At 35.7% G+C, this 20775-nt stretch overlaps 2 protein-coding genes across 2 annotated transcripts; one reads left to right on the top strand and one right to left on the bottom strand.

The window, feature by feature from the left end:
• Nucleotides 1–8873: 8873 nt before the first annotated feature.
• LOC131146921 (probable phosphoribosylformylglycinamidine synthase, chloroplastic/mitochondrial) lies at nucleotides 8874–14323 on the top strand. Its single transcript, XM_058096773.1, has 4 exons — nucleotides 8874–9095; nucleotides 9549–9601; nucleotides 9718–13925; nucleotides 14007–14323. Exons 2-3 carry the CDS (start codon nucleotides 9560–9562, stop codon nucleotides 13918–13920), a joined length of 4245 nt encoding a protein of 1414 aa, XP_057952756.1. The 5' UTR covers nucleotides 8874–9095; nucleotides 9549–9559; the 3' UTR covers nucleotides 13921–13925; nucleotides 14007–14323.
• Nucleotides 14324–15529: 1206 nt separating this feature from the next.
• LOC131146920 (LOB domain-containing protein 33-like) lies at nucleotides 15530–16626 on the bottom strand. The gene is made up of 2 exons (XM_058096772.1): nucleotides 16278–16626; nucleotides 15530–16173 (listed from the first exon to the last, which is right to left on the bottom strand). The coding sequence occupies exons 1-2, from the start codon at nucleotides 16554–16556 to the stop codon at nucleotides 15820–15822; spliced, it is 633 nt and encodes a 210-aa protein (XP_057952755.1). The 5' UTR covers nucleotides 16557–16626; the 3' UTR covers nucleotides 15530–15819.
• Between the last annotated feature and the right edge of the window lie 4149 nt (nucleotides 16627–20775).

The following is a 20775-nucleotide window of genomic DNA, read 5'->3' as shown; positions in this document are numbered from 1 at the left end:
ATAGAGATTAGTTTTGCAACTTAAAAAAAACCTAATTAACCAAAAAGGACTCGACTTAACAACCTGAAAATCACAACTTAGATCGAACATCTTCGAGACTCCATCTTCAAACTAATTTTCAAACATTCGCAAGGGACTTGACTACCTAGACTAAAAAGACTTCAATTTGGGGGGAATTTGGGTCTCGATTTTGACAAACGACTTGTTTAGGACGTGAAGCCAAGTTTTGTTGTGTCGGGTTTTCCTAGGGCGGCATGGTTAAAGTTGTGGTGTCGACAATTAGTCTACAATGTTATTAATAATAATATTAAATCAAGTGTCTTATGTATGATTTTTCCCTAAACTACACTATAAAAGGAAGGTGGCTCTCAACCATGTATTTACTTACAGGAATTTTAATAAAACATAAAAAATAATAAACTTAAACACAACTGAAAATTTAAATATAAACATGATTCACAAACAGACTGAAACATAGATGTCTCGCTCGCTTTAAGGAGATTTAAGCCCTTTGTGAATTTTTTGGCCTAACTCACAAACTGGTGCAGTAAAACTCCTCGAGACTTATCTCCCTTAGGATATAACAGGCCGATTTGAATCGTATTACTCTTTCTAATTTTCACAAAAAGAAAAGTCAAAAGCTCCATAAAAAAAAAAAACCTTTCTTATTTGCTCGTCAAACTCTCTTACATTTGAAATAAGGATGACATGATAAGCAGGGGTGAGCATAATTCGATTAAAACCGAATTAACTGAGTAAATTTGATCGGTTTGGTTTGGTTTAGTTTTCATTTTCGTTAAATTTTGGTTTGATTTTTGGGTTTGGTTAACCGAATAATATAAATTAATAATAAATAATTATATATATTATATATTAAATTATTTTATATATTATATATACTAAAATTTTATTTATTTTTTATATATTATATGTATTAAAATTATATATATTATATATAATAATTATATTATATATATATTAAAAAACTCTATATTATATATATTAAAATATTAAATTGGTTAAAATCGGTTAATCGATTTAACCGAAACTCGGTCCTATCAGTTTTGAGTTCTGTTAAATACGGAATTTCGATCGATTTGGTTAATGAGATTTGTTAACCGAACTGACCGAATGCTCACCCAGATAATTATGTAAAGAAATTGGTGTATGATGCTAATGTCTTAAGAGCCTATTTATAGGTACAAAATGACATTTCATTCTTTATACATTTAATAAATAAGACGCATATATAATAAATAGATACACACCTAGATTTAAGGTACACTCACATAATTAATCTTATGTATTTATGAAATACATGAATAAATAATCAAATTAAATGTGACACATAACCCATTACAAGATACATGCACTTTTCCAAAATAATTAATAAAATAATAATATTAAAATATACTAACATTTACTATGTTCATCCTCCATGAATTGAATATGATTTTATACATATTGCAAAACAATTTATTAACTTCATTTGAAATACTTGCTATATTATTAAAGCTTGCCCATTGGGAACAAAATTTGAAGTAGCAAGTGGAAATATATTGGAAAATTTTCTAAGCAAGGTGATATTAGAGAAATAAATTTAATGGTCTTATTATTTTTTATTTAATAGTTTAGGCACCGAATCTTTAAATAAGGAAAAATATTGAAATGCTTTTATTACTTTTTTGTCTTAACTTATATGGCAAAATAATCAAAGACCCATTATTCAATTGATACATTTATAAATTATATGAAAAAAGTATCTGTAATAAATAAAGCAAATTAATTACATTAGCAAAAAGGGAAAAAAATTAATAAAAAGGGCAAAAAAGAAAAAATAGAAACAAAATGAAATTAAATTCATAATCTTTATGCTGAAACCAACTATCATAATGCATGTGTGTAATGTCTCGTAGTAGCATCAAATGGTTAAAATTTGGGACTTCTATATTAAAAGTCTTGGTTATAATACTAGGAATGAATATGAGATGAGAAATAAATTACCTCTTATTATGTAACCTAAATTAGACATTCAATAAATAAATAAAAAAAGCATATTATAAATAATAATAAAAAGCACGGCGACTATTCACCCGTATTTATATAAATTGATTACCGTTTAATATTTTTTTATAAATACATTTGTTTTGGGTGGGGGGTGGGCATCGGTTTTTGTCACCCTCCTTCGCTTTGTCATTGAGTTACGTAAGTATAATGAACTTTCATTTAAGTTAAATTTGGCGTTTCGATGTTTATACTTTTATTTAAAAATTAAGTAATAATTTTAAGAAAAGTAAAATTCAACTCGACCCGGCTCAGTTCAACTCAACTCAAATTTGATTGAAACTTTGATTAACAAGTTTGAACCAACCTATTTAATTTTGGTCAAGAACTTCTCTTGAGATAAAACTCGTAGATTGAGGGTTTAAAAATCTACATATTTATCATTATTTTGACATGTTGGTTATTATTTTAAAATATATACTAGTTGAGATGTATTGATGATTTTTCTTCTTGAAATATGATAGTATTAAAAATGATTGAAAAATGTTTTGTATTTGTTTAATTAATATTAGAAATATATAGTGCCCATATAGTTGTGGAAAATATTTTTTATTTTTTATTTTAATTTTTCAAAAAAATACAAAAAAGATAACTATTTTTTTTGGTAAAATTTGTTTAAAATAAATGAATAATAAAAAAAAGTTTTGACACTATATGCTATTGGACATAATTTTATTTTTCATTTATATTTTTTGAATAATTACCCGAATATCACCTATGGGAGCATGAGATTTGGATTTTGAACTTTAACTTTTGTAAATTATGTATCTATTTTTTTTAAAATTCACATAGATCTAAATTTAAACTAAAATCCATATCCCAAATACTATATTGTATAATTTTTAAAAAATTTAAAATAAATTATCATTTTTTGTAAATATTTTGAATTCTAGAAATAAAAAGAAAAAAAATATTTTACATATTTAAACAAAATATTTATTTTTTTAAACCCTTTTAATACAAATTTTTAAAAATTAAAAAATAAGCTAAATTTATTGATTATTTATTGAAAAACTTTTTAATACAAATATGTATTTTTTTTACCTTTTAAAATTCTATGGAAAACTGAAAAATAGTAGAAAATAATAATGTTTTACACTACTAAATGAACCCATAATATTTCTAAAAATCTATTGGTTTTTTTGACCACTTATTATATTAATAAAGATTATAATTCATTTTTTAAAAAAATTATTCAAAATAATAAAGGAGAATTGAAAATTATACTTAAGCGAAGAATATATAGCAACAAATTGCAATAATTTTTTTAAAGTCTTTTAAAGTAGAAAAAAAAATTGAAGTGATCTTATTATGTGACCTGGATAATAAACGCAGTCGACTATTAAATTAATACAATTATCTAAAATTAGTAATTTAATAATAGATCATTTTAGATATTAAAAGATAAATGTTATTATTGATTTAAAATTATAATAAATTTATTTTTTATGTTTAAAAATGTATCTTATAATAAACCTCTTATTGTAAAATGTGTATATTATACATATAGATGACTATCTTGAGAATATATTATAACTTTTGGCATGTCCACATAATGATCCATTATGGAATTGACTTTTTAGATGCCATTATAATCTTTACCTATATAAGGACATGTTTTACAACCAAAATTGAGAAAAAAAGATGATTATCAACGTCTAGTTCCTTAAAAACTAGACTGCTGAATTTCTATATCTCCAAATTTTTTTACTTTAATTTTTCTATAATTCTTTCTTTATTTCATTTACAACACGTTATTAGCACGATCAAGTCTCTAATGGTATAATAGAATATTTTAAGTTTCGTTGGTATTATTTCAAGGTAAGAATTTTGTTTTTTTTTTTTTTTTTTTTAACATTTGTTATCTATATAACTTTAGTTTTTATTTGTCAAATTATACTTATGTGTTAACTACATCTCTTATCTTGAATACGTGTCTTTAAATGTTTTTATGTTAAAATATATGTGAGAATAAAATTTTCATTTTAATATTTACCTAACCTTGAATTTTTATTTATTTTTCAAAATGACTTTATGATGTCAACTCTCATGATGAGTCCTTAAAATACATGGTCTTAGACCCTCATTTACCTGTACTTATTCTCATTTTATTATGTATTTACCCAGAATTATCATTGTTCAGAGTTATGCAAGGTTTGTTTGTCTTTTCAGGAAAAACGGGTTAAAACCATGGAGTTAGGCATTACAAGAAGACAAGGAGGCTTTGGAGGATTCAAAACTCAAATTCAGACATTCAACCAAGTTCCAGAAGCTTCAGATCACAAATGGACAAGAAGATGATGCTCGACGATGTGGTGCGACCAACAAACCGCAGGGGCGACTTAGTCTTCCACTGCAAACTCCAAAATTCAGATTGAGATTAGAATGCTACAAGTAGGGGTGAGCATAATTCGGGGAAAACCGAATTAACCAAATTAACCGACCGAAATTGGTCGGTTCGGTTCGGTTAAAAAAACCAGTTCGGTCGGTTCGGTTATACATTCCAATATTTCGGGGAATCGGGTTTCGGTTCGGTGAATAGAAAACATTAATTCGGTTAACCGATTAACCGAATTAATAATTAATTAAATTTTAAATTTAAATTAGAAAAATTCCTGTTATCTTCTATATTTCCATTCCCTCTCCGCCTCTCGGCTCTTACTCTCCGTCTCACTCTAAGTGCTCTCAGAAACTCAGAAGTCAGAAGGCCGCCTTTCTCTCGCTCACCCGAGCTCAATCCACCGCAGTTCGCACCACCATCTTCACGTGATGCTATTGCCGGCGACCATCGCCATCGTCGTCGCTGGTCATCGTCACCGGCACACAAGCTCCCTCTCATTCTCATTTTTATTCTCTCACAGTCTCGCGCACAGAGCAGTTCACTGAGAACCACCCCGGCTCGGCGGCTCCTCCTCACTAGCATCAAGCTCGCCCGAGCCCAATCGTCTCCCTAACCAACCACCTTTCCTCCACATCAATCTCCACTTCTCAGTTCTCCGGTTCTCCCTCTTCGCGAATCGCCTCTTCCTGGCTTCGCGGCTTCACTTGAGCCCCTCTTCCAGTCTTCCTAGTTTGTGACCCGTCCCGATCCCGAATCCCTCTTCGATCAGCTTTTCCCTCGCGTGGGCATGGCGATGGATCAACACTCAGTGACTCAGGACTTCAAGGTTTCAACCTTCCCCTACCTTTCCTTGTTTAAGACGGATACACAGTCCAGTACACCTTTCCCCCTTCCGTTCCTCGTTTCACGGTTAAAATCGGTTAACCGAATTACCCGAAAATAAATTCGGTCGAGTTCGGTTTGGTGAGACTAAACGGTTCGGTCGGTTTGGTTAACAAGATTCTTTAACCGAAATTTTTGGTTAATTCGGTTAATTAACTGAATTTAACCGAACCGACCGTTTGCTCACCCCTAGCTACAAGGTTCGACCAAGTGCTCGACCAAGTGACCCGCTAGGGTGACTACGTCAAGATACTGAGACATAACTAAAATTTGGAAGTATAGAGAGTCTCGACGAAGTGTTCGACTAAGAGACCTTTCGGGGCGACTATGTCGAGATATTGAGATTTCTTGAAGACCGAAATACTACAAGTCTCGACCATCAACTCTACCATCAAGGCCCTGAAGTGTGACGAAGTCGAAGATATTGAAGATTTGAATCTGTTAATTTAGGTGTAATCCCAAGAGGGGGGTGAATTGGCATTTTTAAAAACCTTTACCACTTAATCCCTATTTCTAAATTTAATAAATTGATAGCTAAAGTATATGACTAATTTAAATTGTTACACCAATGAATTTTTTTTCACCTAATTAATTTTTAAGTACGTGTGGGGTTATTCAACATACATATGCAAGGTAGATATTTAAACGCGATGCGAAAAATAAAAAGAGTAAAGGAAGAGAGAAACCAAACACATATTTTACGAGGTTCAGCCAACCCAGCCTACGTCCTCGCCTTGAGCAACCTACTCAAGGATTCCACTAATTCCCTACTCCTTTAACCGGGACAAAACTTCCCTTACATCCGCCGCTTACAAGAGGCACAACTTCCTCCTCACCCGGTTGACAACTCGAACCGTGATTACAATATAATATCAAATCTGCAAAACAACTCAAGAATCGCTTTTAACAAAGTTAAGTGAGTACAATTGAAACCTATCACATATACATATGATGAAACTTGAAGTTCAATGTGTATGAAGCAATATAATCGTTATATGAATGATATGTTTCAACACATAATTTCCTTTTTATTAAATCTCCCAAAATAATGATATAAGTAAAAGCTTTGGAGAAAATTAGGGTTCTAGTTCACTTTGTGAAAATGCACGAATATCAAATGTAAACTTATCAAAAGCTTTGTCTTGAATATTACATCGATCAATATCAAAAAACTTTCTTTCAAATATTCAACCACAATACGATCTTTGTAATATGCAAATATATATATATATATACACACGATATGATTTCCAAAGATCAAAAACCCAATATAATGTTTTCAGAAAATATCCCTTAATAATATATCGTTATAAACACTAAGGATATTCAAACAAGTAGTTTTGTAATATTGAAAATATCAAGTCTTTGAATGAAAGCTCACTTGAATAAAAAATATCTAACCAATGGCTAAAGATTTTCTCAAGTAGTGATCTTATCAAAACAATTTAATATATGCACACTCAAGATCAACCTCTTAACAAATATTCAATAATGGGTGATGACAAACTCTTTGAAAAATAGATATCAACCAGCAAATCAGTTTAGATGAAACAACTCTATGAGAAAAAATATTAACGAGCAAGTCGATTTACCAAACCTCAATACCAAAATAAAAGCACAATGATTGCTAGATGACCTTTTGAAAATCGAGATAGTCTTAACTCAGATTCAGCTTTGAAATCCCAGGCAAAAGTTTCAGTAGTGTGTTAAAAGTTGTTCTAAACGTGCATTTAGCTCAATCGTATGCCAAAGGTTTTTTCTCTTCCCTTCTCTTCTTGTTCTTGTTGATCTTGGTTGATCTTAGTTGATCTTAGTTGGAGCACCAGGGTTTAGATGTTTATTATATAGGTACCTTGCCCTTAGAATGAATCATAACCATTGGATCAAAAAATAATTTGCGAGTTTGCTCATTAAAAATTAAATTTTAAACTTTCCCACAAGTTCAGACGACTGAGTATTAAGGCTCAGACGACTAAAGTCTCTTAGAGTTTCGAAAAACTTAACCTGGAACTGAGATTTGGGTTTGGTCTTTTAAAGTGTCGGGTTCAGACGACTGAAGTATGAGTTCAGTCTTCTAATGTGCTTCTGTCAGGTTCTGTGTTTCACTATAAATTCTTCAAACGACTGAATTTATTCTTCGGTCTTCTGAAGAAATTTTTTAGACAACTGAGCTTAACTTTGATCTTCTGAAGTTATATCTTCAGACAACTGAACGTTGAGTTTGGTCTTCTGAACAGTTCATTTTCTAAATTTTTCCTTTTTAGTTTCAAAAATTTGTTTTTGCTCATTTTCTTTACTCTTTTATAAATTATTTTTCGAGGTTCAAAAATATCTCTAAGTCCATAAATTTTCCCTAATGATGTTCATGAGATGCATGATTCCTAAGGTCAGTCTAAGATATATGTTGAGTCTCAAATTAAATCATATAAAATATGTAAGTACATTCGGTTCTAAATACCCATTCCCATGACACTCTTGAACTTGTTGGTTGCATCTTCATTTTTTAAATCTTTTAGTTCCATAGAGTTTGCCAAGATGTATAAACTTAGTTTTCATGGCTTTCATGACTTGTTATCCTTCCGTGCATGCTAAATATTGTTCATGTTCACAATCTCAATGCACAAATCAAATACCAAGTGATTTGTCATTATCAAAACCAGATTGGACTCATAGAATCAACAATCTCCCCCTTTTTGATGATGACAAATACACGAATAAAAATTTAGAATGTGTTATGCCTAACAAGACTCCCTCTCAAATAATGCACAAATATAACAAATGAAATATGTTCATGCCAAATGAAATATGTTCATGCTCATACACAATTAGTTTTACCAATCATTTTTGCCCTGATTCTCCTCTTATAGCCCATTTTGCTATAGCCTGATTTTTCTCTTATAGCTTGATTCTTCTCTCCCTTTACACAATTAGTCTTGCTAATCATTTTTGCTCATTTTTGCTGCGCCTGATTCTTCTTCCCCTTTTGACATCAACAAAAAGGTGTGTAATAGTAAAACATGAGTGGACGAATTTTTATAATCTTCTCTCCTGTTTAATTTTAAAGTTTTGAACTTATTCAACCATCAGATTTGAAAGATTTTACTTCTTTCCCTTTCTAATGCAGAATGCTAGGATGTTGAATGTAAATTACAATGTAAACATACACACTGTGACAAATGTTAAAGATTAAGTGGTGATTAACATGTGTAAGTCAATAAACTTTTATCATGATGTGAACAAATGTGATATCTTGAGAATATGTTATAACTTTTGGTATGCTTACATAATGGTTAATTATGGAATTGACTTTTGGGATGCCAATATAATTTTTACTTATATAAGGACATATTTTACAACCAAAATTGAGAAAAAAAAGATAATTAGCGACATATAATTTCTGAAGAATTAGACTACTGAATTTTTATAATTCTAAATTTTTTTTACTTTAATTTCTTAATAATTCTCTCTTTATTTTATTTACAACACTCTAGTAATAATCTAAAATTATTTCCATATTAACGAATGCCAAGTCAGCAGTTTAATGATTTGGGCACCGAAGTGGGCCGGGCTTCTTTGGTTAATTGACGGGCGCCCAAGGAGAAAGAACCAAGAATAGAAAAAAGGCGCCCAATTCCTTGAAACGCAGCGTTTGGAGTACGCTGGGGTTTTCTTCTCCAGTCGGGAGCGGGGAGGATTCTCTCTGAGACAGTGAGACTCCATAGTCGCTCTCTCTCTCTCTCTCTCTCTCTCGCTCGCCGCGGCGACGCACGAACGAATCCAAACAGCTCCAACGACTTCTTTCGATAAGGTGCTAGAAATTTCTATCTATTCCTATATCTCTCTTCCCTCAGATTCTATCATTGTATAATCTATGAATCCAGTGATCGTTTGGATTTTGGTTCTACATGCCCTGCTTTTGAAGCGCAATTTCCTATTGATGGACGCGGGAATTCAAATACTGAAATAAATTTAGTCAATTTGGGTTCTTTTTAGCTTGTTGAACGCGAAAATGGGCATTGTTAACTCATATTTGTCGACAAAGTTTAATTTTTAGAACTGTGGTGGAACTTTCAAAAACAAAATGGACAAACTCTGTACACTGTAAAATACAAGTAAGCCTGTTGTTGCTTGTTCTTATCTGGAAGCAGTTTTGTGGAGACAGATTGGAGCCGAAGAGAAAAGATTTTATTTTATTTATTTTTTGTTCGTGTTTAGCAACATAAATGCACATGTATTTGAAATTCCCTGTTTCTCGTAACAGCTGAAGGATCGATGGCTGCATCTTGGGAAATCACAGCAGCTGAGTTCTTGCGTGTATGTTTTATTCGGTGAATTCTTCATTTTTTTTGTGGTTTCTTTAGTGAACTCTCTTTTGTGTAAGCTAGTAGATATAATGTAACGCCAATTGTGTTTTCATTTGATACATACAGGGTTCCCATAGGCAGAAATTGTTTTTGCAAAAGAGAGACAATCATAGTCAGAGAAGTCCTCTTTGGGGTACACTTTATAGTCAAAGTCGAGCACATGGATTATCTAAGAGAGAAGTTCGTTCCTTGAGGTGCTTTGCTCAAGCAAAGCCTAGAGCTGTGGTTTCAGGGGCTGTAAGCACTTCATTAGATGAAGAATCAAGCAAGACTAGGGATTCAACAGGACATGTTCTACATTTTTATCGCATCCCTTTGATTCAGGGTAGTGCTACTGCTGAACTACTTAAGTTGGTTCAGACAAAACTTTCAAATCAGATCATTGATTTGAAAACTGAACAGTGTTTTAATATTGGGCTAGATTCAGAGCTTTCAAGTGAGAAACTTTTAGTTCTCAAGTGGCTTCTTCAAGAAACTTATGAGCCTGAAAATTTGGGGACCGAGAGCTTTCTTGATAAAGAAAGACAAGATGGCATTTCTAAAGTGATTATTGAGGTTGGCCCTCGGTTGTCTTTTACAACAGCATGGTCTTCTAATGCTGTATCAATTTGCCAAGCATGTGGCCTGACAGAGGTGACCCGTGTGGAACGATCAAGGAGATATATGTTGTATGTTAAGGCTGGCAATGATGCATTACAAGATTGCCAGATTAACGACTTTGCTGCAATGGTTCATGATCGAATGACTGAATGCGTTTATACCCAGAAGCTGACATCATTCGAGACTAGTGTAGCTCCAGAGGAAGTTCAGCGCGTGCCAGTCATGGAGAGGGGCCGTGAGGCATTGGAGGAAATTAATCAGAAAATGGGTTTGGCATTTGATGAGCAAGATATTCAGTATTATACTAGGCTTTTCAGGGATGAGATCAAGCGGAACCCAACAACTGTGGAATTATTTGATATTGCACAGTCAAATAGTGAGCATAGCAGACACTGGTTTTTTACAGGAAAAATTGTTATTGATGGGCATCCAGTAAGTAGGACACTAATGCAGATTGTGAAGAGCACATTGCAGGCTAATCCAAACAATTCTGTCATTGGCTTCAAGGACAACTCAAGTGCTATCAAGGGATTTCCTGTGAAGCAGTTGAGACCAATTCGTCCTGGTTCAACATGTGCATTGGATACTGCTGCCTGTGACCTTGATATTTTATTCACAGCTGAGACTCACAATTTCCCATGTGCAGTGGCTCCCTACCCTGGTGCAGAGACAGGTGCAGGGGGGCGTATCAGGGATACCCATGCTACAGGAAGGGGGTCGTTTGTTGTTGCTGCTACTGCTGGTTATTGTGTTGGGAACCTTAATATAGAAGGATCTTATGCTCCATGGGAAGATTCGTCATTCTCATACCCAGCAAACTTGGCTCCCCCTCTGCAGATTCTCATTGATGCTAGCAATGGTGCATCAGACTATGGGAACAAGTTTGGAGAGCCCTTGATTCAAGGCTATACAAGAACTTTTGGAATGAGGCTCCCTAGTGGGGAAAGGCGAGAATGGTTAAAGCCAATCATGTTCAGCGGGGGAATCGGACAGATTGATCACAACCACATATCAAAAGGAGAGCCAGACATTGGAATGTTAGTTGTAAAAATTGGAGGTCCTGCATATCGTATTGGTATGGGAGGTGGAGCTGCATCGAGCATGGTTAGTGGCCAGAATGATGCTGAGCTTGATTTTAATGCTGTACAGCGCGGAGATGCAGAAATGGCGCAGAAATTGTATCGTGTTGTTCGTTCTTGCATTGAAATGGGAGAGAATAATCCGATCATCAGTATTCATGATCAGGGTGCTGGTGGGAACTGTAATGTCGTGAAGGAAATAATATACCCAAAGGGTGCTCAGATTGATATCCGAGCAATTGTAGTTGGTGACCATACCATGTCAGTTTTGGAGATATGGGGTGCTGAATACCAAGAACAAGATGCAATTTTGGTGAAGCCTGAAAGCCGTAGCATGTTACAGTCAATATGTAAAAGAGAAAGGGTCTCTATGGCTGTTATTGGAGCTATAAGTGGTGAGGGGCGTGTTGTTCTAGTTGATAGCTTAGCTACTCAGAGAAGCCGTGCAAAAGGACTCCCTCCACCTGTTCCTGCTGTTGATCTTGAGCTCGAGAAAGTTCTTGGGGACATGCCTCAGAAATGTTTTGAATTCCATCATATGGCTTATGCTCGAGAACCACTCGATATTGCTCCTGGCATCACGGTGATAGATTGTCTGAAGCGGGTGCTAAGACTTCCATCTGTCTGTTCAAAGCGCTTTTTAACAACCAAAGTTGATAGGTGTGTAACTGGTCTTGTGGCACAGCAGCAAACTGTTGGTCCCTTGCAAATTACACTTTCTGATGTTGCAGTAATTGCGCAGAGTTATACTGACTTGACTGGAGGTGCATGTGCAATTGGGGAACAGCCAATCAAAGGTCTGCTGAATCCAAAATCAATGGCAAGATTGGCTGTTGGAGAGGCACTCACAAATCTTGTTTGGGCAAAGATCACTTCTCTTTCGGATGTTAAAGCAAGTGGGAATTGGATGTATGCTGCCAAGCTTGATGGGGAAGGAGCTGACATGTATGATGCTGCAGTGGCACTTTCTGAAGCTATGATAGAACTTGGTATAGCTATTGATGGGGGAAAAGACAGTCTTTCCATGGCGGCCCGTGCTTCAGGTGAGGTTGTTAAGGCTCCAGGAAATCTTGTAATCAGTGCCTATGTCACTTGTCCAGATATTACGAAAACAGTGACTCCAGATTTGAAGTTAGGAGATGATGGTATTCTGCTTCATATTGATTTGGCCAAGGGAAAGCGGCGATTAGGTGGTTCGGCTCTTGCTCAGGTTTTTGACCAAATTGGGGATGAGTGCCCTGATATTGATGATGTTCCTTACCTTAAGAGAGTTTTTGAGGGGGTTCAGGAACTTATTTCAGCGGATCTGATTTCTGCTGGACATGATATTAGTGATGGTGGGTTGCTTGTTTGTGTTTTAGAGATGGCATTTGCTGGAAATTGTGGCATTCTTTTGGACTTGACCTCCCCAAAAAATAGGCTTTTCCAAACACTTTTTGCAGAAGAGCTTGGTCTTGTTCTTGAGGTTAGCAGGAAGAACTTGGATTTGGTAATAGAAAAGCTCAACATGACTGGTGTTTCAACTGAGATTATTGGGTCTACAACCCACAATTCTTTGATCGAATTAAAGGTTGATGGGATAGCCCATTTGAATGAGGAAACGGCATACCTGAGGGACATGTGGGAGGAAACCAGTTTTCAACTGGAGAAGTTTCAAAGGTTAGCTTCTTGTGTGGATTTAGAAAAAGAAGGGTTGAAGAGTAGGTGCGAACCTGCTTGGGCATTGTCCTTTACTCCTGCATTTACAGAGGACAAATATATGGCTGCAATATCAAAACCAAAAGTGGCTGTTATTCGGGAGGAAGGCAGCAATGGGGACAGAGAAATGTCAGCAGCATTTTATGCGGCTGGTTTTGAACCATGGGATGTTACGATGTCTGACCTTCTTAATGGGGTTGTCTCACTGCATGAGTTCTGTGGAATTGTGTTTGTAGGAGGATTTAGCTATGCTGATGTGCTTGATTCTGCAAAAGGTTGGTCAGCTTCGATTCGATTCAACAAGCCCCTTCTAAATCAATTTCAAGAGTTTTATGAACGGCCAGACACTTTCAGTTTAGGGATTTGCAATGGGTGTCAACTCATGGCTCTGTTGGGGTGGGTTCCAGGCCCCAACGTTGGTGGTGTGCTTGGCACTGGTGGGGATCCATCACAGCCAAGATTCATCCACAATGTGTCAGGACGGTTTGAGTGTCGCTTCACAAGTGTGACAATAAATGACTCACCTGCTATAATGTTTAAAGGAATGAAGGGCAGCACATTGGGTGTGTGGGCTGCGCATGGTGAGGGTAGAGCATATTTCCCTGATGATGGCATATTGAGTCACATGCTTGATTCAAATTTGGCCCCATTAAGATACTGTGATGATGATGGAAAACCGACAGAAGTCTACCCTTTCAATCTAAATGGATCTCCTCTGGGTGTGGCAGCAATTTGTTCTCCAGATGGTAGGCATTTAGCCATGATGCCTCATCCAGAGCGTTGCTTCTTGATGTGGCAGTTCCCATGGTATCCAAAGCAGTGGGATGTTGACAAGAAAGGGCCCAGCCCGTGGTTGCGGATGTTCCAAAATGCCAGAGAGTGGTGCTCTTGATGCAGGTTAGTTTTCTGCATCATTTTTTTTTGGCATTTCTTTGCTTATTCTATACTAATTTTATTCCTTTCTCTTCTGTTGTACAGGGGCTTGATCCCTGAATATGTGTGAGGTTTTTGTTATGGATAAAGTTTGTACACTTTTGAAAGCCAGGAGGTGTGTTCTTCTGTTGTCACCTATTTCTGAGGAAATACATGGTTTTTATTTTTCCCCTTAATTTTTTACGTCCCAAAAATACTGACAGAAATTGGGTGGAAAAAGAGGGGTTAAAATTTTATTTATTTTATGTTTCTCCCGATTATATTGTATTTTCTTTTCTTTGTTGCCAAATGGATAATCTATGAGAACTAAATAATTTATAATGGAAAATGCATCATCATCATTATTATGATTTGCTTTTAAATTGTTTTTTCCGGCTTTATTCTTGCAAGCTTCTTTGCAGAATAGTTAGATTTATTATGAGCTCTATTTTCCAGTGTAGAGTTGATTATTTACTGGACAAGGGATGATGTAAACCTATGTAATCAATTAAATCCATAGATCATCCTATTGAAGATTAAGTTCCTAGTCTATGGAATGGTGTTTGAGTAGATGGTCAAGGGGGAAAGCAATTCCTGAACAAACTTTTATGGGTGACTTTGCTGCCATTCCTAATTGTATGCAAGAATTATCTCATTGGCAAAGTAGTTCTTGGCAATATTGTTTGGTTCTCTTGTTATGCCCTGCTTGCGCAGTTTGCTCATGCCCAACAGTGGTACCTATCTTCATAAGACCTTTACGAGATAATTACAATTGGTAAATCAGATGTTACTAAATATTGATCACGTTGGCAGCATTTCTGAGTTCACTTAACTTTTGAGCCCATCAAACCCCTTGGATTTATTGGGCCAACCCAACATGGATTGTGCTTCATGTTGGTTACATATTTATTGTGGTTACATACCAATTGGTGAAGGGTCATCTCTTCATAGGTGTGTACATTTGCTCTTTGTTGTTTCTGAAGTAGAACTATTTCCTTCGTCATTTCCTTTTTCAATACAAAGTAATGAAGTATATGTTTTCAAAAGCAATTTCCTAGTAGGAACTTTGTTTATTTTGATGACATCGTTAAACAAGTTGATCTTAAATTCTGTGGGATTGATGTATAGACCTTTCTACTGATAATCTTTTCCATTGTATAGCAAACCCTACATTGTTATGCCTGGAATGACTTCAATGGCAACAAATAGAGCCTCCTGTGGAAAATTTCTACTGGTGTCTTCAACCACCTTTGAAATTTCTCCAAGAACTACGTTGGTCCAAAATGTTTGTGTGCTCTTGCTTATGTGCCTGTGCATGCACGTGCTTGCTGCAGTTGTACTTATGTGTCCCATCAGTAGCTCGGCATTTTCCTTTACGTCACCTCCTCTTTTTCAGATTCTCTTATTTCTTAATCCCTTGGATTGCAATCCTCATTTCATTTTTAAAAAAATTTCTTTAACAAGTTTTTCTAGTTAAGGTGTGTGTGTGTTTGTGTTTTTTTTTTTTTTGGTGGGGTGGTGGTGGGGTATGGGATGAGTGGTGGAAGGAGGGAAGAAAAACCATAGTAACCAAGATGAGTTCTGATGGATGTACTGAATTAAAAATGGTCTGCTATGCAGTTGACCTTTTTATCCATATTTTTTCTATGATCCGCTACAAAGGTTAGATGGAATTTTTAGAAAAGAGAACATGTTGCTTGCTTAGAAGTTCAAACTAAAACATACACCAATACCTTGGGAACCATGCTTATGTACATAAACAGGAGTTGCAAAACTTGGGCTAGTGCAAAACTGGTTCCCATCTGGAGAAAATCCTTCTTTCCGTATAACGCAAGTCTTGCCAACACCACAAGCAAATATAAACCCCAGGCTGCAGGTTTTAAATGATGCTGCTGTTGTCCAACCATGAATAATGTGCAAAGATCTCTTGTTCCATTCCTCCTGTGACTCCCTCCGGAGGGTCTGAGTCGCAATCCCAAATAGGGGTTTGGTTCTCCCATCCAAATTCAGGAGGAATCTGTAGATCTGTTTGGCTATTGACAATCCAACCGGTATTTGCATTTGCTGTTTCGGGAAGTAGTAAAGCCTGTTGATGTATATAATCCTGTATGCTTGTGGCATCCTGCTGCATATGAAATTGTAACCCATTATTTGGGTTATTATATCCAATATTAAGTGCAGAATTTGCCATTCGGCTGCTGAGAATTTCTATCTCCTTTTGTAGGCTGGCCACCTGCAAAGGAAGACAGTAGTACCTTTTTAACTTCACAGTGAAACTAGATAAAAATTTCATAATGATCTTAAGACAAAAGATAATTCTAAAGTATGGCTAGGAACCTGTTGCTGGAGCGCAAAGATATGTGCTACACAACCATATATAGGATCCTGTATCCGTGCCAGTGCTTCATAGGAAATGGTCATAGCAGCCTCACTTCTATTTTGCTCAGGAAGGTGTAGCAATAGTTTGGAGACATTGCTTGCACCAAACACCTTGTGCACTGCTGCAAAATGTTCTGCGGCCTGGTCATAAGAGAAGTATGGAGCAAACACGCAGTCGCTCACGCACTTTCTCCTCAAGAACTTGCATGCTCCACAGGAAGAACCAAACCCTGTCATTGTCCCAAGCCTTTTAGTTATCTATCTCAGTGGTCTCTCATTAATACTAAAACTTCAGCTGATTTGTTTTAGGAGCAATAAGTTGAGATTTTCTCTTTATAACCACCACCTGAGAAAAGTTGGATGTTCTTTTGCTGTGTTTAAGAGGCTTTCTTACTTTAGTTAAAAGTGAATTCTTTTGGGTCTCCTTTATGGCCTACAGGGTCATTCTCAATTGGGAAACCTTTCCTAATTTATGCATTGAAAGGACTTTCATTATAGAGAACCTTCAAAAGAAGGCTACTTGATGGAAGGTCTAATCATCATCATCATCATTATCATCATCATCATCATCATTATCATCATCATCATCATCAATTCATCATGTATTGGTTCTAGAAAATTGAGAAAATAATTGCTGGAAACTGGTATTCTAATTTACCATTGTTGAGTAGGCAAGTAAAATGGCTCTCTATTTATCTGGTACTATGGTTGTATTGCACTCTCATTAAGATTGAATCCATCAATTCATATTCAACAACAACGACAAAGAAGATTGAATCCATCAATTCATAAACAATAACAACAAAAAATCAATCTTTAAGTCCCACTAGGTTGAAATGGCTTGAATCCATCAATTCATAATAGGAAAAATCATAGTTATCCTAATGCATAAAACTAGAAGAACTAAAATTTTTAAGTATTATATCATAATTTAGTGCACTAACCTAGCTAGTTGTTTAATAAGTTCATAGCTTAGGGATTGGGTAATAGAGTTCATGACTTGAAAGGGCAATTTGTCTGGACTTGTTCATTCTCTATGATTATGCATATTTAAACTTTAAAAATGTCCTTTGGGTTTGGCTGTTGCCCACTAATTAATGGGCTGTGGTGTTAAGATTGGACCCCGCACTCTTGTTTTCTCTACATGGGGTAGGCCTCGAACGTGTCTCCCAAACTCACCATTCCTATCAAGAATAGTAGCCAAGTGCTTAAACTATTCCGCATTGTGCTTCAGGGCTCTAGAAATAATGGGGAAATGATAAATAAATGGGCAAATGAAATGGAGAGAGAGAGAGAGAGATTCATTGGTTTACTCGAAAGTTGAAAGGTTCCTCTCCCATTTTTTCATATGCTTAACAAAAGTTTGTAGTAGGCTTGAAAATACGGGAATCAAGTAGGAGTTCAGGTTGGTGAAGATGGCATGTTGTCTCCCCCCTCTCTCTCTCTCTCTCTCTCATGTGCTGGTGGCCTATTTTTTGTTTTATTAAATCTGCATGCATCTCTCTCTCTCTCTCTCTCTCTCTCTCTATGATGTGCTGGTGGCTTTTTTAGTTTATCTGCATGCTTCTCTCTGTGTGTCTGTATATATGATGTGTTGTTGGTGGCCTGTTTTATTTTATTTGCATGAACTTGTGCTGCCTTATGCCCGGACTGTAGTTCTATGCATGAACCTATGGCCGTTTTCCCAATAGAGAAGCCCATCACGCCGCCGAAGGATTTAATTATTTGGGGCTCAGTTCTATCCTCTTTTATGCATACACACGCCTTCATGTTCTTGTACTTGCATGATTAAACTGAAAATAAAAAATAAAAAATCAGTGAACAGTTTCTGGTTTATGAATTTGATGTGTATTTTTTATGCTTCTGATGCTTTGATTCGATCTCCATTTTTAGGGCTTTGTTGAGAACAGAAGTGTCATGATATAATCTCTCTCTCTCTCTCTCTCTCTCTCTCTCTCTCTCTCTAAAATTCTTTTATATCCAAATTTCCGATCCTAATTAGCCTCATTTTTTTCTTTAATTGTGTATGTTTCTTTGATTCTTGTTTGCATGTTAACTATTGATAGGACGACATGGGCTTTGGTGCGTATTCAAAAATTTCTCTGAATTGCTTGCCTTCAATTATGATGATATGATGATCTATGATGCAATCTAATCGAATTTGATGGTTTTATAATATAACATATTGATGTAGATTATAATGGAATCCCTTTAACCACTATTTTTTTTTTAACACCCTAACAGGATAGTAATGTTAAGGAGTGAGAGGGTACAAATGGGAGATGAGCTATTTTTGCTGTATAAATAAAGGCTCACAAAAAGCATGTTTAGGCTTTGGGCATGGAGGTGAGTTTTTTAATTTTCCCAAACTTCCAATCCATTTCTTTTCCTTCTTTTAGATTAGCTAAGAAATGTATATATTGTATAAATTGAATTGCACAATATTGGATCAAACAAATGCAGCACTCAATGATAAAAATACATAACAATACAACCATGCAGATTATATGAAAGTAATAACAAGAGACAAAGGATTATGTGTTTTGACAATGCCTACATCCACAGGAGCTATCAGTAATCTTTCTTACTATTTTGTGTCAAGACACGAACAACATTACAAAATACTTAAAAAATGACATATAAATAGAGTTCTTGGAGGTTTTCCTTCCAAATCTCAGCTAACTTAACGTCCCTCTTTTAAAATTTGAAAATCTGTGCTGGTTTTCGAGTCAAATTGCCGACGATTTATGTCATACCATTGACGGTTTTAGAAAGAATGTAAATTCTCTCAGTCGCTGCCCCAAGTTGTTGACGATTAGGGGATTATCGTCGACGGTTTCTCGTGCTGCATATTGATTTCTTTCATGTTTCCCCTTTGTGCATGCTTTCCACTTAGTATGTGAACCACATATCACAACAATCTCCACCTTGGCGAACACATGTCCCTTAGGAGAAATCGAAAACATAACCTGTTGCTCCACCTTGACCTTAGGACATTAAGTTGGGATCATCTCCTTTCTACAACTGGAGACATGAAGTAAGTTCAAATAATGCTTGAATTTATTTGTGGTAACGGGTTTCGTCAAGATATACGTTGTATTCTCAGAAGTGTGAACTTTCTTTAGCACAAGTTCACCTGAAGAAATCAAGTCATGGATCCCGTGGAACTTTACAGCTATATGTTTGGTTTTAGCATGATATACTTGATTCTTTGCCAAATGGATGACATTTTGACTGTCACAATGCAGCTCAACTCCACCTTGCTGTATGCCCAGTTCTTTGACTAAACTAGTAAGCCACAACGCTTTTTTTGTAGTTTCAGCGACTGCCATATACTCCAACTCAGTTGTTGATAATGCCACTAGAGACTATACTATGGACCTTTAACAAATAGGTCTTCCCACAAGAGTGAATACATACTCCGTTGTAGACTTTCTGTCATCCAAATCTCTTGCATAATCTGCATCACCCACAACTGACAGATTACTCTATTGCTTGTCGAACATGATGCCATAATAAGAAATACCTCATAAGTGTCTGAAGATCTATTTAACGATTTCACAATGTTGTCTACCTGGATTTGAAAGAAACTTACTCATCACACTGAATGCATATGGCAGGTCCGGTCTTGTATATACCATGTCATACATTAAACACCACACAACACTAGCATAGAGGATATTTGACATGTCCCGGATATCATCATCCATCGTTGGGCATTCAGTGGTAGACAATTTAAAGTGATTCGCTAAAGGTGTACATATCGGTTTTGCATCAGTCATGTTAAACCTCTCCAACATTTTTTCTCACATAACTTTCCGATGAATCTCCATCCCAAGTATCTTCTTGACTGCACCAAGATCTTTTATGTCAAACTCTTTATTCAATAGAGCCTTCAACTGATTTATCTCAGTCATGTCATTCGCAACAATTAGCATGTCATCAATATACAACAATAAAAAAAATGAGAGAACCATCATTAAGATTTTTCACATACACGTAACAATCATACTCACACCTTCTGTAGCTTATCTAGATCATATAGGAATCAAAATGTTTGTACCATTGCCTTGGAGACTATTTCAGTTTGCAAACTAAATGTTCCTGCCAGGGTTGACTGAATCTTGCTGGCTGTACCATATAGATCTGCTCCTTCAAGTCACCATTTAGAAATGCTGTCTTCACATCCATTTGGTACAAATGCACATCATAATGTGCTACTAATCCCAACACTACCCTGATGGAAGTGTGTCTGACTACAAATGAAAAGATTTCATCATAATCGACTCCTTTATTTTGTGAGTATCCCTTTGCCACTAACCGTACCTTGAATTTCTCTCATTCATTTTCTGAAATTATTTCCTTCTTCCCATATACCCATTTGCAACTTATTGTCCTCTTCCCATTTGGAAGTTCCACCAAATCCAAAGTCTGGTTCTTATGCAATGACCCCATT

Source organism: Malania oleifera, chromosome 13 (assembly GCF_029873635.1).
Source record: "Malania oleifera isolate guangnan ecotype guangnan chromosome 13, ASM2987363v1, whole genome shotgun sequence".
NCBI classification, from domain to species: Eukaryota; Viridiplantae; Streptophyta; class Magnoliopsida; order Santalales; family Ximeniaceae; genus Malania; species Malania oleifera.
Note: the sequence above shows the minus strand (reverse complement) of the source record. Positions and strands in the feature narration are given on the sequence as shown.